The sequence below is a fragment of the Mytilus trossulus genome, chromosome 9, assembly GCF_036588685.1.
Source record: "Mytilus trossulus isolate FHL-02 chromosome 9, PNRI_Mtr1.1.1.hap1, whole genome shotgun sequence".
Lineage (NCBI taxonomy): Eukaryota > Metazoa > Mollusca > Bivalvia > Mytilida > Mytilidae > Mytilus > Mytilus trossulus.
In genome coordinates, this window is record NC_086381.1 from 41,072,176 (window position 1) to 41,084,795 (window position 12,620).

General features: G+C 31.8%; 2 protein-coding genes across 3 annotated transcripts in view; one reads left to right on the forward strand and one right to left on the reverse strand.

Moving 5' to 3' along the window:
- The window catches only part of LOC134682928 (cysteine--tRNA ligase, cytoplasmic-like), a 196,763-nt gene that overhangs the window by 12,542 nt on the left and 171,601 nt on the right, over positions 1–12,620 (reverse strand). For both annotated transcript variants that reach the window (XM_063541861.1, XM_063541860.1), the window contains exons 12-16: positions 12,376–12,504; positions 10,121–10,354; positions 5,283–5,383; positions 4,074–4,114; positions 1,188–1,336 (exon numbers count right to left, since the gene is read on the reverse strand). In XM_063541861.1, coding sequence (XP_063397931.1) covers positions 1,188–1,336; positions 4,074–4,114; positions 5,283–5,383; positions 10,121–10,354; positions 12,376–12,504 — 654 coding nt within the window. The remainder of the gene's footprint in view (positions 1–1,187; positions 1,337–4,073; positions 4,115–5,282; positions 5,384–10,120; positions 10,355–12,375; positions 12,505–12,620) is intronic.
- Positions 6,556–8,948, forward strand: LOC134682930 (small ubiquitin-related modifier 3-like). The gene is made up of 2 exons (XM_063541864.1): positions 6,556–6,724; positions 7,925–8,948. The coding sequence occupies exon 2, from the start codon at positions 7,962–7,964 to the stop codon at positions 8,262–8,264; it is 303 nt and encodes a 100-aa protein (XP_063397934.1). The 5' UTR covers positions 6,556–6,724; positions 7,925–7,961; the 3' UTR covers positions 8,265–8,948.

Here is a 12,620-nt window from a genome sequence, read left to right on the forward strand (position 1 = left end):
CGATTCATCTGAAAATTTCAGGGCAGATAGATCTTGACCTGATAAACATTTTTACCCCATGTCAGATTTCCTCAAAATGCTTTGGTTTTTGAGTTATAAGCCAAAAACTGCATTTTACCCCTTTGTTCTATTTTTAGCCGTGGCGGCCATCTTGGTTGGTTGACCAGGTCACGCCACACATTTTTTAAACTAGATACCCCAAAGATGATTGTGGCCAAGTTTGGATAAAGTTGGCCAAGTAGTTTCAGAGGAGAAGATTTTTGTAAAAGATTACTTTAATTAACGAAAAATGGTTAAAAATTGACTATAAAGGGCAATAACTCCTAAACGGGTCAACTGACCATTTTGGTCATGTTGACTTATTTGTACATCTTACTTTGCTGAACATTATTGCTGTTTACAGTTTATCTCTAACTATAATAATATTCAAGATAATAACCAAAAACAGCAAAATTTCTTCAAAATTACCAATTCAGGGGCAGCAACCCAACAACCGATTGACCGATTCATCTGAAAATTTCTGGGCAGATAGATCTTGACCTGATAAACATTTGTACCCCTGTCAGATTTGCTCTAAATGCTTTGGTTTTTGAGTTATAAGCCAAAAACTGCATTTTACCCCTATGTTCTATTTTTAGCGGTGGCGGCCATCTTGGTTGGTTGACCGGGTCACACCACACATTTTTTAAACTAGATACCCCAATGATGATTGTGGCCAAGTTTGGTTTGATTTGGCTCAGTAGTTTCAGAGGAGAAGATTTTTGTAAAAGTTAACGACGACGGACGACGCCGGACGCCGGACGCCAAGTGATGAGAAAAGCTCACTTGGCCCTTCGGGCCAGGTGAGCTAAAAATGCTTATTTCTTAACTGCTGGTTCCATGACCCCCTAAATCAATCCCAACCGTCCTTTTGTGGTATTGAACCTTATGGTAAAATTTCATAGAGATCCATTCACTTAAACTTAAGTTATTGTGCGAAAACCAATGTGTCTTCAGACTAAAACGATGACTACAACGCCAGCGTCATACCAATATACGGCCGCAAAATATTTTGGCGTTCATAAAAAAATAACTATGCAATATCATTTTTCCATCTGCTCTGAGAATATATTAACATGTGACTATTCCTGAAAGAAACAAATTAGTCAAAATATACAAATTAATAATATTTTGAAGTAATGCCTTACTTTGAGTAGATTAGTAATATATGAAGCTATATTTTGCAGTAACATTCTGTTGGGTAGAGTTTTGTCAGTCTTGTGTTTGTTGATGTATATATTGCTGGCCTTTATCAGCTCTCTAACTTCATCTAATGCTGTCTTTGTGTCAACATTATCTGTAAATAAACAAAACTGTCAAGTCAGCAAAAGTGTCTTTTGATACCAATGCAACTTTGAATCAATTTTGCATAAGTGTGATTTTAATTTGAATGTTTTTTTGTGATCATAAAACAGAAACCAATACAATTAAAAACCAATTGTTCAGAGAACAATTGAAGGTCTTTCCATCAAAACAATGTATTTTGATATGAAAAGTTGTGAAACTAAGTTTAAAATGTCATTTCAATCGTCAAATGATAGCTCCTAGTAAGCTGATTCCAAAAATATATTGTTTCCATACATTTTTTTTAAATAAGGGAGATAATTTGTTACTTCCGGTTTGAAAAATGTTACTTCCGATTATATTTGAATATTTACTTGACACTGATTCCAAAAATATCTGGTTCTATATACTTTTATATTAATAAAGAACAAAAAAATAGCTACTTCCGGTTTACAAAAAGTCACTTCCGGTTGGGTTTTTTCAAGGTTAAATGGTTTGATACCTTTTTCTAAAAGTTGTATATCTTTATCATGTATACATATAGAATAAAAGCAAAGGTCAAAATCTAGAACGTCAAATTAAGCTATGACCTTGAGATCAATTTCAAGGTCATAAACCAAGGACCTCAAATCAAAAGACCATAGGTCTTAATTATATTTAGTTAATGAGTTATATCACCAAATCGCTTCGGTCAAAATAGAACAAATCATGCGAAGGATTTAACGAGCAATTTTGTAAAATAAATTTGTCATAATCTTTTACGGTTGCGAAGGAGATGCGATAACAAGGAAAACAGTATTTGGGGAGATAACTCCTACAAAGAAAAGTATTCGTTTACGCAGGGTAAATTTCAAAAGCACATAAACTGTTCGATATCATATACAAAATATCTAAGCGACATATTGCGAAACAAATGTTTATCGCAAGAAAAAAATTAGGCGGAAGAAAAAAAAAAAATAATCAGAAGAAAAACAATAGGTCTTTCCACAGAAAAGTGGAAAGACCTAATAATAAAAGTAAACTATCACAAGAGTGCACACACTGAAATGTCTCGCCTTCTTTACTAATCATTGATGTTATGTTGATAGTCCTAAGTATATATAAAGCATTATTACAACTGTCACATCAACGTTACATTAACAAAGATAACTAAACAAAGACCAATGAACCATGAAAATGAGGTCAAGGTCAGATGAACCATGCCAGGCTGACATGTACAGCTAACAATGCTTCCATAAAACAAATATAGTTGACCTAATACTTATAGTTAAAGAAAAATAGACCAAAACACAAAAACTTAACACTAAGCAATGAACCGTGAAAATGAGGTCAAGGTCAAATAAAACCTGTGCGACTAATATATAGATCATAAAACATTACACTTAATATAGTTGACCTATGGCGTATAGTATCAGATAAAAAGACCAAAACTGAAAAACTTAACTTTGACCACTGAACCATGAAATTGAGGTCAAGGTCAGATAACATCTGTCTGCTAGACATGTTCACCTTCCAATCATTCCATACAACAAATATAGTAGACCTATTGCATAAAGTATGAGAAAAACAGACCAAAACACAAAAAGTTAACTATAACCACTGAACCATGAAAATGAGGTCAAGGTCAGATGACACCTGCCAGTTGGACATGTACTCCTTGCAGTCCTTCAATACACTGAATATACTAGCCCTACTGCTTATAGTATCTGAGATATGGACTTGACCACCAAAACTTAACCTTGTTCACTGAGCCATGAAATGAGGTCGAGGTCAAGTGAAAACTGTCTGACGGGCATAAGGACCTTGCAAGATACGCACATACCAAATATAGTAATCCTTTTACTTATAATAAGAGAGAATTCAACATTACAAAAAATCTTAACTTTTTTTTCAAGTGGTCATTGAACCATGAAAATGAGGTCAAGGATATTGGACATGTGACTGACAGAAACTTCGAAACATGAGGCATCTATATACAAAGAAAGTAGCATCCAGGTCTTCCACCTTCTAAAACATAAAGCTTTTAAGAAGTGAGCTAACACCGCCGCTGCCGTAGCTGCCGGATCACTATCCCTATGTCGAGCTTTCTGCAACAAAAGTTGCAGGCTCGACAAAAAACCATATCACCCTAAAAACTTATTACACATGGAATAAAGCTAGCCAAAAAATGGTCATCAGATGCAAAAAGCATCATTTTTATTCTTATTTCTAGACCTGGAAGACCCATGGTTGCTGATAAATGAACCTTTATGTGGTCTGCATCCTTACAGTTCTTAGGTCGGAGTGAAACTGATCGGGGTACAACAGTTTAAAAAAGATCAATTGGACCAAAAATATGTGAAATTTCATTTATTTTTTACTTCAACCGGACCTGCAACTGGAAGAAGTTGTTTCCTATTGTATTTCAATAATAAACATGACCAGTAGTTATACATACCTACCAACTTTTCAAAATGCCAATGGGGGTTTTACGTGCAAGATGGCTCTTATAGTCCCACAAAACCATAAGGGGGCCTTCAAATACATTTTAATATTGTGTTTTGGCTTTTTCACACTCATACACGCCTATTGACATTGTAAAATTGATTGTTTTGTTTAAAAATGTGAACAAAATTGCTCTTTCGAAAGTTCCATATGGGAGCCTCCATGGGTTAATACCCCGCAAATAGTGATAGTTGGCAGGTATGGTTATATGCCCATGGGTTTACACTATTTGTTAAGCTTTTACAATTAGTTTGAATCAGACTTACCACAAAGAGCAGCATGGACATTAGTTCTTGTGTCCATCAATCTGAAATAAATCAAACATGGCAATTCAATATTCCAGTCAAAACTAAGTTTGAATCTCAAACTAATTGCAACAGAAAATGTTAAAGTTATAATCTATAGTATTAAGCCCTAAATATACATAGAAAAACGTCCCATAAAATCTGACTCAAATTTTACATTTTTCATTTCTTAAGGGAATTTACATTGGAAAGGGAGATAACTCTGCAAAAATTAGTCTTTTTTTGTGTCAGTTTTTGGTTGATTTTCTTTAAATTTATGTAAAGTATGATACTTTGATAGGGTTATAAGTGTGTATTTGACTATAGTTTAGAATCTTCTGCTAATGAAATGTACAAAAACGAAGTGTTATGGGTATTTTTTATTTTTTTTGCACATTTTTCATTAACGAAATTGCAAATTTATGACTTTGTGACCATTTTGAAAAAATAATGTGAATATTTGGTGTTGTTAATATCTGTAAATTATATGTGTTCAGCATTTACCTTGTTTAAAGAAACTTTAAACGCCAAAAAGAAGAATATATGATTAATTAGTTTTATTCAATTTGAGATTCTTTACCTTGACATGCTGAAAAATCTAATAAATGGTAAACTAATGAATTATGAAATCTAGGTTGTAGCTTGATAAAAGATATGAAAACACCGTTAGAGATGTTTGATATACTTGAAATACTTGAAAGACTGCTAAAAAATCAAGAAACAATACATTCTGGTGAATAGAATCGGTAAAGTTATAGTTTTGTATCAATTTTTATTGATATTTCTGCTTTTTTTGCAGAGTTATCTCCCATATCAATGCAAATCGCCATAGGAATTTTAAAATCATGATTTTTTTTCAGTTTTCCTTAAGTTAGATTTATGGGACTTTTTTCTGTGTATATTTGGGGTATATACTGCTAAAGATGAAAACTTAAAAATCTTCTGTTGCAATTACTTCAAGGTTAGGGTCAAATTTATGCTAGATTGACTGGACCACAGTAAATTTCAAAACTACATACAATATGATCATAATGCTGTATTTACTTTTAACTTTGAGCTCTGGATATAGATTGTGATTAAATGTTTGACAGAGCATATACATAAACAGAGAACAAATATGGCATTTAATTTTCTTCAGCCTTTGTTTCAATTCTTATGTATATAAATAAGAAAGATTTCCTGTATCTGTACCTTGCATTGAGAGTGACTTCTTCTGGGTTCCATTTATGGAAAGCTGCTACACCTGTAGAGGCAGTGTTTCTTAATATACTCTGGATCGTCAGGAAAAACTCCTAAAATCAAATTAGAAATTAAAAAAAAAAATGTCATTAAAAAAGGAAAGAGTTTGTAAAAAGATGGATTATACAGTTCTATTCACTGAAATAGCTAAATGCAAATCCAGGTAGCATTACTTTTATTTGAAAAGAAGTTACTTCACTTGTTAGTGATGTGTAGATATTGTAAGACATATGACCAATAAAGATGATTTTTTTTTAACTACAAAACCATTCATTCTGTTTGCTGGTTTCAAAATTTCAAGTACTATAACTACTGTAAATTCAGAAATTATTGCGAGGTTTTTATTATTGGGAATAATGCGACTGAGTTGTAAACGCAATAATTAAAGCTCGCGTTTTGTAATATTTTAACTGAATTAAGCATGACTTTTCTCAAAATCGTAAAAATTAAAATCGCATTCAAGTGTAAAATGACAAAATCGCAATAACAAATGCACACAATTTCTGAATTTACAGTATTCAACAGTAGAAAAGTGATTCTCAAAACCCTGCAAAGGACAAATTATATGCCTGTGATGTCACAATAAGTATGTAAAATCTGTGTATCATGCTTCATTCAGAAAGACAAAAAAAACTATGTCCTCCATTCCCCCCACAAAACTTTTTTTTATAAGTTTGACTAAGGTTTTTAACCCCCCCCCCCCCGAAACTGTTTTTTATCAAAAAAAAAAAAAAGTTATGGCTAAGGTTTTTAACATGTAGCCAATTGACAAATATTGAAAAAATAGAAATTATTCAAATGAGAAAGAATTTTACATGTAGTCCTATCTTTTCCAAAAAAAAAAAAGAATTTTAAGTTACTATAGTTTAAAATTACTGCTGGATAAACTTTTTTAGGCTTTGATAAATATGTTTTTTTTTTAACTGAAATTATTTTTATTTGTTTGAAGGAGGATTTTCATTTTTTTTAAGGAAAGAACAGGTAACGCCTATTTTTTAAATAGCTTAGTAAATTCAAGATAAGACAATTATTTAAATAATAATTGATGTTTTACAATTTCTTTGTATGTAATACCCTTTGGATGGAGTCATCACAATTAGTTAATTGACAATTTAACAATTATATTTCCTGTGATAATTAACTTGACAATGAAATGCCTGGCAGGAGTAATTCTGATGACACTAACAGTGAGTATTGTTATAAACCTGTCTGTCAAGATGAGCAGATTTGATTGGATAATTCTATAAATAATTCTGTGAGTTAAATCACTCATCATTATCTTTATATCACCTAGGGTAAAGTTGGTTTAATATTCTACACTACAAAGTTGTCATTACAAGAAGGCTGAACCAGATCATCCACTTTTTATAAAATAACAGACAAGCTTTTGAGAGGTAATAATCAATTTTATTTATTTGTTAAGCATAATGTTATATTTTTTAAATTAGTTTTTGAAACTATATTTATTATTTATAAAATTATTTCCAATTTCAACATACAAGTTACAAGCAAATGTCAAAATATGAGTGTAAAAAAAAATTGGTGTCATGCCACATGTACAGTCATGTATGGTTATAACGTATAATTACCAAGATGGAACACTATTGCTACTTTATGCATATCCTTGCTCTATGTATAATAATTTCTTTAATTCTTAAACAATTTTTCCTTCCCTGATTTGTTGATTTTTTTTTATTTGATGAATTGATCTTAGTTCTTCAGAATTCAATTCTGAAATGTATTGAAATAAGTTTTTCTTGCTGTGAATTTCCTATTGTGAGGTCACGAAAAAACCAACAAAGCCTTATGATATTGCATACAAAGCACCTTTTTACAACATTTGTATACAAATCATTTAATTTTTGCTGAGATATCTTACATAGTTCTCTGGAATAACTTGAATAAGTTGATATCTGATATTTTGACTGGAATTTTTACTTTAAGCAACTTTATTCAAAATATATTCATGTTTTATGGGTGATATTGTATAAACTACTTTTCTAAACCAAACATCGTTTGTTTATGTGTTACATATTTGTTTTTCGTTTATTTTTTTTATATAAATAAGGCTGTTTGTTTTCTCGTTTGAATTGTTTTACATTGTCTTATCGAGGCCTTTTATAGCTCACTATGCGGTATGGGTTTTGCTCATTGTTGAAGGCTGTACAGTGACCTATAGTTGTTAATGTCTGTGTCATTTTTGTCTTTTATGGATAGTGTCTCATTGGCAATCATACCGAATCTTCTTTTTTATATTGGTTTTTTAAAAGACCATAAAAGTCACATCAAGCATTATTAACTTGGCTGTACCATTTTAGGATGTATTCATCTCTTAAATGTTTTTTAAATGATTAATATCCAATAGCAATAATTGAGTTCAAACAAAGCTAAGTCCAAAAATGACTTAAACTGATTAAAAAAAGTCAATCCATTTGAATATATAATCATCTTGAACATAATTTGATACAGGATACTGCTTTGTTTGTTTTCAAGAAGTGAAACTTTTTTGAAGTTTTAAATTTAGAAAATCTTAAACCTTATAACAAGTTGGGGACATTGAAAAAAACTAATTTATTTTCTATTTTTTTTTTCAGACCTCTAGTCTTTGATAAGATCATACGTTCATCCACAATGCCTGAAGAAACAGATACACAACAGCCACAAGAAGATGTCAAAACAGAAGGTGCAGGTATAGAACATATAAACATCAAGGTAACAGGTCAAGATGGGAACACAGTTCACTTTAAAATCAAACGTAAAACACCCTTACGTAAACTTATGAATGCCTACTGCGACAGAGCTGGGTTAACATCATCCATGGTACGATTCAGGTTTGATGGAAATCCAATCAATGAAACAGATACACCAACAGAATTAGATATGGAAGATGGGGACTCCATAGATGTGTTCCAGTCACAAACAGGAGGAAAATAAAACAATGACTTAAATTCATTTGACATCCTCGTCTTCTGACACAAGCTACCAGTGACTATAGTCAAAATCATTCATCCAAGACAGATCTTTTATATCATCATTCATAATTTGTGAAGGATCAGCATCTTTATCATTCATTCAACACGGATCACTTATTTTGACAATGAACATTTCATCACAATTCATCTGCCATTGATCATTTTCACCACTATTCATTTAACAAGGATCATATAAATCCTCATTGCCATTCATTAGACAGATCATTCTTATCACAATTCATGTGCCATATATTTATAAGATCACTGTCATCACCATTTATTTGGCATATCCATTAATCATTACCATTCATATTCATATTCATTGTCATTATCATATACATTGTCAGGATTTCATAATCATCATCATCATAATTATTACATTGTCATAATCATATTCATCATCATTGTCACCAGCGTCATCATCGTGATCTCATAATCATCATCATCACATTGTCATTATCATTGTCATAATCATCAAAATCGTGTCATCATCATTGTCATAATCATCATCATTGTCATAATCATCAAAATCATGTCATATACATTGACATGTACATGTAAACTAATGAACCTTACTAACTTGATGTAAAATTGAATTGAATAAACGTTTCATTACAAAATTGTAATAAATTGTAGTGGATATTTACTGTCATTCAAAACAAAATTATGTTATTCAAAATAAAAATAAGCAAATGTGGTATGATTTCCAATAAGACAACCATCCATCAAAGTTTAAAAGAAGTGGATGCAAGCAATTATAGGCACCCGCAACCGTAAGTCCTTTTCCGTCCAAAACCACCACTATGAAGGTTTACAAAAAGGTCAAGACTCAAGTTCTCCCTAAGGAATCAATACTTTCATTGATCATTTGACTGTTAAAACACCAGGATGTTAGTATTCCATCTATAATCGAAATAAGAAGATGTGGTATGAGTGCCAATGAGACAACTATCCATCTCAGTCACAATTTGTTATAAAATAAAACATTATAAGTCAAAGTATGGCCTTCAACACAGAGCCTTGGCTCACATTTACAGCAAGCCTTAAAGGGCCACAAAAAATGACTAGTGTAATACCATTTAAGCAGGAAAAAAACGTTCTTATCTATTTAATAGTATATCAGAGAAAAACTTAGGAACCACATCAATGACAATCACTAAACTACTGGTTCCTGACATAAGACACATGCAAACAAATGCAGTCATAATTTCAACAAAAGTTGTAAAGGGGAGTCCTACAGTTGTTAATAATTGTGTCATTTTGGTCTTTTGTGGATAGTTGTCTCATTGGTAATCATACCACATCTTCTTTTTTATAAGAAATAAAGGCCAATTCATAATGAGATAAAAATGTTTACTTTTTTTTTTCAAATTTGCTCTAAAGAGGGTGAATATTGAACTATCACCAAATTATATTAAAGTAAAATTGCAAAAATGTTTTACCAAAAAAAAAAAACATTTACCTTCCATTCACTTTTGTAGTATAATATTTATTAAATTCTACTCATGCTGGGTACGACCTCTTTATCAATCTATATACAGTAACTCTTTATACTGGTTTCCTTAAATCTGATCATGCATACCTCACTGTTAGAGTTAGTGAAATAAAAAGCTATGGTTGCTTCAGAATTGTACAAGTACGGCATTGATACTGTTTGTCAAAATGAAACTTAGAAAATGAAAAGTTCAGTTGAAATGGGAAAGTCCATTGTGCTGTAACATTGAGTTCAACTTCCAATCAATATGCAGTTGTCAGAAAAAATGTGTCAGAAAAAGCCACAAATACCTTTAAAACTAGGAAAATACTATAAATAATTACCTGTAAAAGTTTTTCATATTTCAATGCTCCTTCCATGCTGTTAGAGCCATAATCTAATGTATCATTCCAGGAATGTAGTAAAAACAGTAGTCGTAGCTGTCTGGCCGTGTGCTGTTTTAAAGCTTCAGTTATAGAAATAAAGTTTTTCAGTGATTTTGACATCTTGCAGCCTTCTATTGTTAAGTGTCCTGAATGAAGGAAATACTTCACCCATTGGTCATTTTGGAAGTAAGCCTACAAAACAATGTTAAACAAGAGTTAACTACTACATTGTGTTATGTCAATACTCCTCCCCATCCACAACACTTTAAAGGGCTGTAAGAGTTTTATCATTTCAATCTTTTTAAAATTTCATTGGGTGCATTTCTCTTTTCAAATCTTTTCAAGTATTCTTTACAGATAAAACAGATTAAGTTTTTCTTGTATCATGGGTGTTGAAATAGTAAGACATTAGCGTGCTGTGGGGGATGTAGGTTAATGGTATATGGTATACAGTTGAATTGGCATTGCCACATCTAATCCTCTGGAGATTTTTTTTACCTTCCCCCCCTCATTCAGAGTCTATTGGCATTGAAACTTTTGCATTGTATGCTTGTTATTAGATCAGTTTAAGATGAACCACTTATTGTAAGTGAATGCTATTTAGTATGCTGTTGTTTGAGCATTTGCATGTCAATGGAGAGAAGATGTCCATCCCTTCATCATGGTTCATTAACTTTAAGTTCTGAGATTTTTACAACTGGGTAGTTCATCAATTTTATCTACTGTAAACCAACTCAGTGATTTATTTTCATTACTTTCATGAGAAGAAAAATAATATATATAAATTGTTATGAATACCTAATACTTGGACCTTTCCTATTTAACTTCATATAATATTTGATTATCGCTATTTTTACGAAATGTTTCTTTGATCTTGCAGACTGATAATTTCCTTTCTCAGCTGAGTCGAGTGATTTCAAGAATTATCCCTAATAACTATGAGGGCACATGGCTTGTCAATGAAACTGACATGAAATTGACAACATTGTCATATGTAAAATAGCGATTAAACAGATTATCATCGGTCATCTCAATTCGATTGATTTTCTCACTTCGACGTACCAGCTTAAACAAGACCATCAATCTCATTGAAATGATCAACAATAATATAAAAAAATCTTGAAATTAAATCGCTGTGAAGTGGGCTAAAAAGGTATAAACATGAAATAATGTAATTGCGAGAATAATTTGGTTTAAAGTATCTGCTTATGATGAGTATATAACAAGTACATGGACAGTGACAAGAACTTCACTATATACCCTTCAACATTATTTACAAAAGTTATAAAACCCTCCCACACACTTCATTTTTCCACTACTAAAATGGGACATAATGCCTTTTTATTTTTCAGAAATGTATATAAACCTCATAAAGATTATATTACATCAAGATTCTTCTACATTCTTCACCGATGGAGCTACAATGTACATGTATAGAAAATTTGTGCAGAGCTCACAAATTTATACCTCTTTCTCCAATTATGTATATAGATATGGCAAAGTTAACATTTACAAAAAAATCATAAAATTTCACCGTTATAGAAAATAGAACAGGGTTCACAATGCCATCAGATGCTTTAAAATCACTGAAAGTTTGATTGAGGTTCAGCCACCTGTTGAGCAGGATTTGTTTAAATGGGCGCACTACGTTTGCTGGCATTTGGGGATTAAAATGTTTTACATTTGCACACAGCTTTTGATTACATTTGCGCGCATTCATTTAGAGGTAAACTCAGGTAAAACTATAAATAAAAACTTACTTTAATTATAATTGACCATATATTTTTTTTATTTTCATAATAAATATGAAATATTTAATCAATTATTAATTTTGAAACTATAAGCTATGTTTGGGCATTTTAACATTCTTATCTATACATATTTCTAAGATTTAGTCCATGTGCATAATAAAACGGACTTATCTTGCTCAAAATCCCACTTCCACTTCATCGTTGATGAGCAGCGGACTAAAACTAATGGAATGAGTACGTAAATAAATTGTATTTAAACTGTGTTTACCTGTCAAAAAAATTTGCACAATTGTAATCAAAAGCTGCGCGCAAACGTAATGATATTTGCGTGCAAATGTAATGGTAATGCACGCAAATGTAAAGCATCGGTTTAAACAGTTTTGTGAGATGAACCAATAGTCACACGGATCACTCTATACACTTCAGTAGTAATTTTACTTTCACATAGACCTGTACACATACCTCTGCCTGAGCTAGTTCATTATCATGATGGGGAAACTTCAGATCACACCCTCCTGTGTGGATCTCCATGGACTCTCCCAAAATACTGCTAGCCATTACTGAGCATTCAATGTGCCATCCTGGTCTACCCTAAAATAAAGCATAATATATTCTAAATGCATCTAATGTTAAGAATGATTGCCAAGAATCCAATAGCTAAAGGTGGTTCGCATCAAATTAATCAAATGCTGCCTCTCTATCAGTAA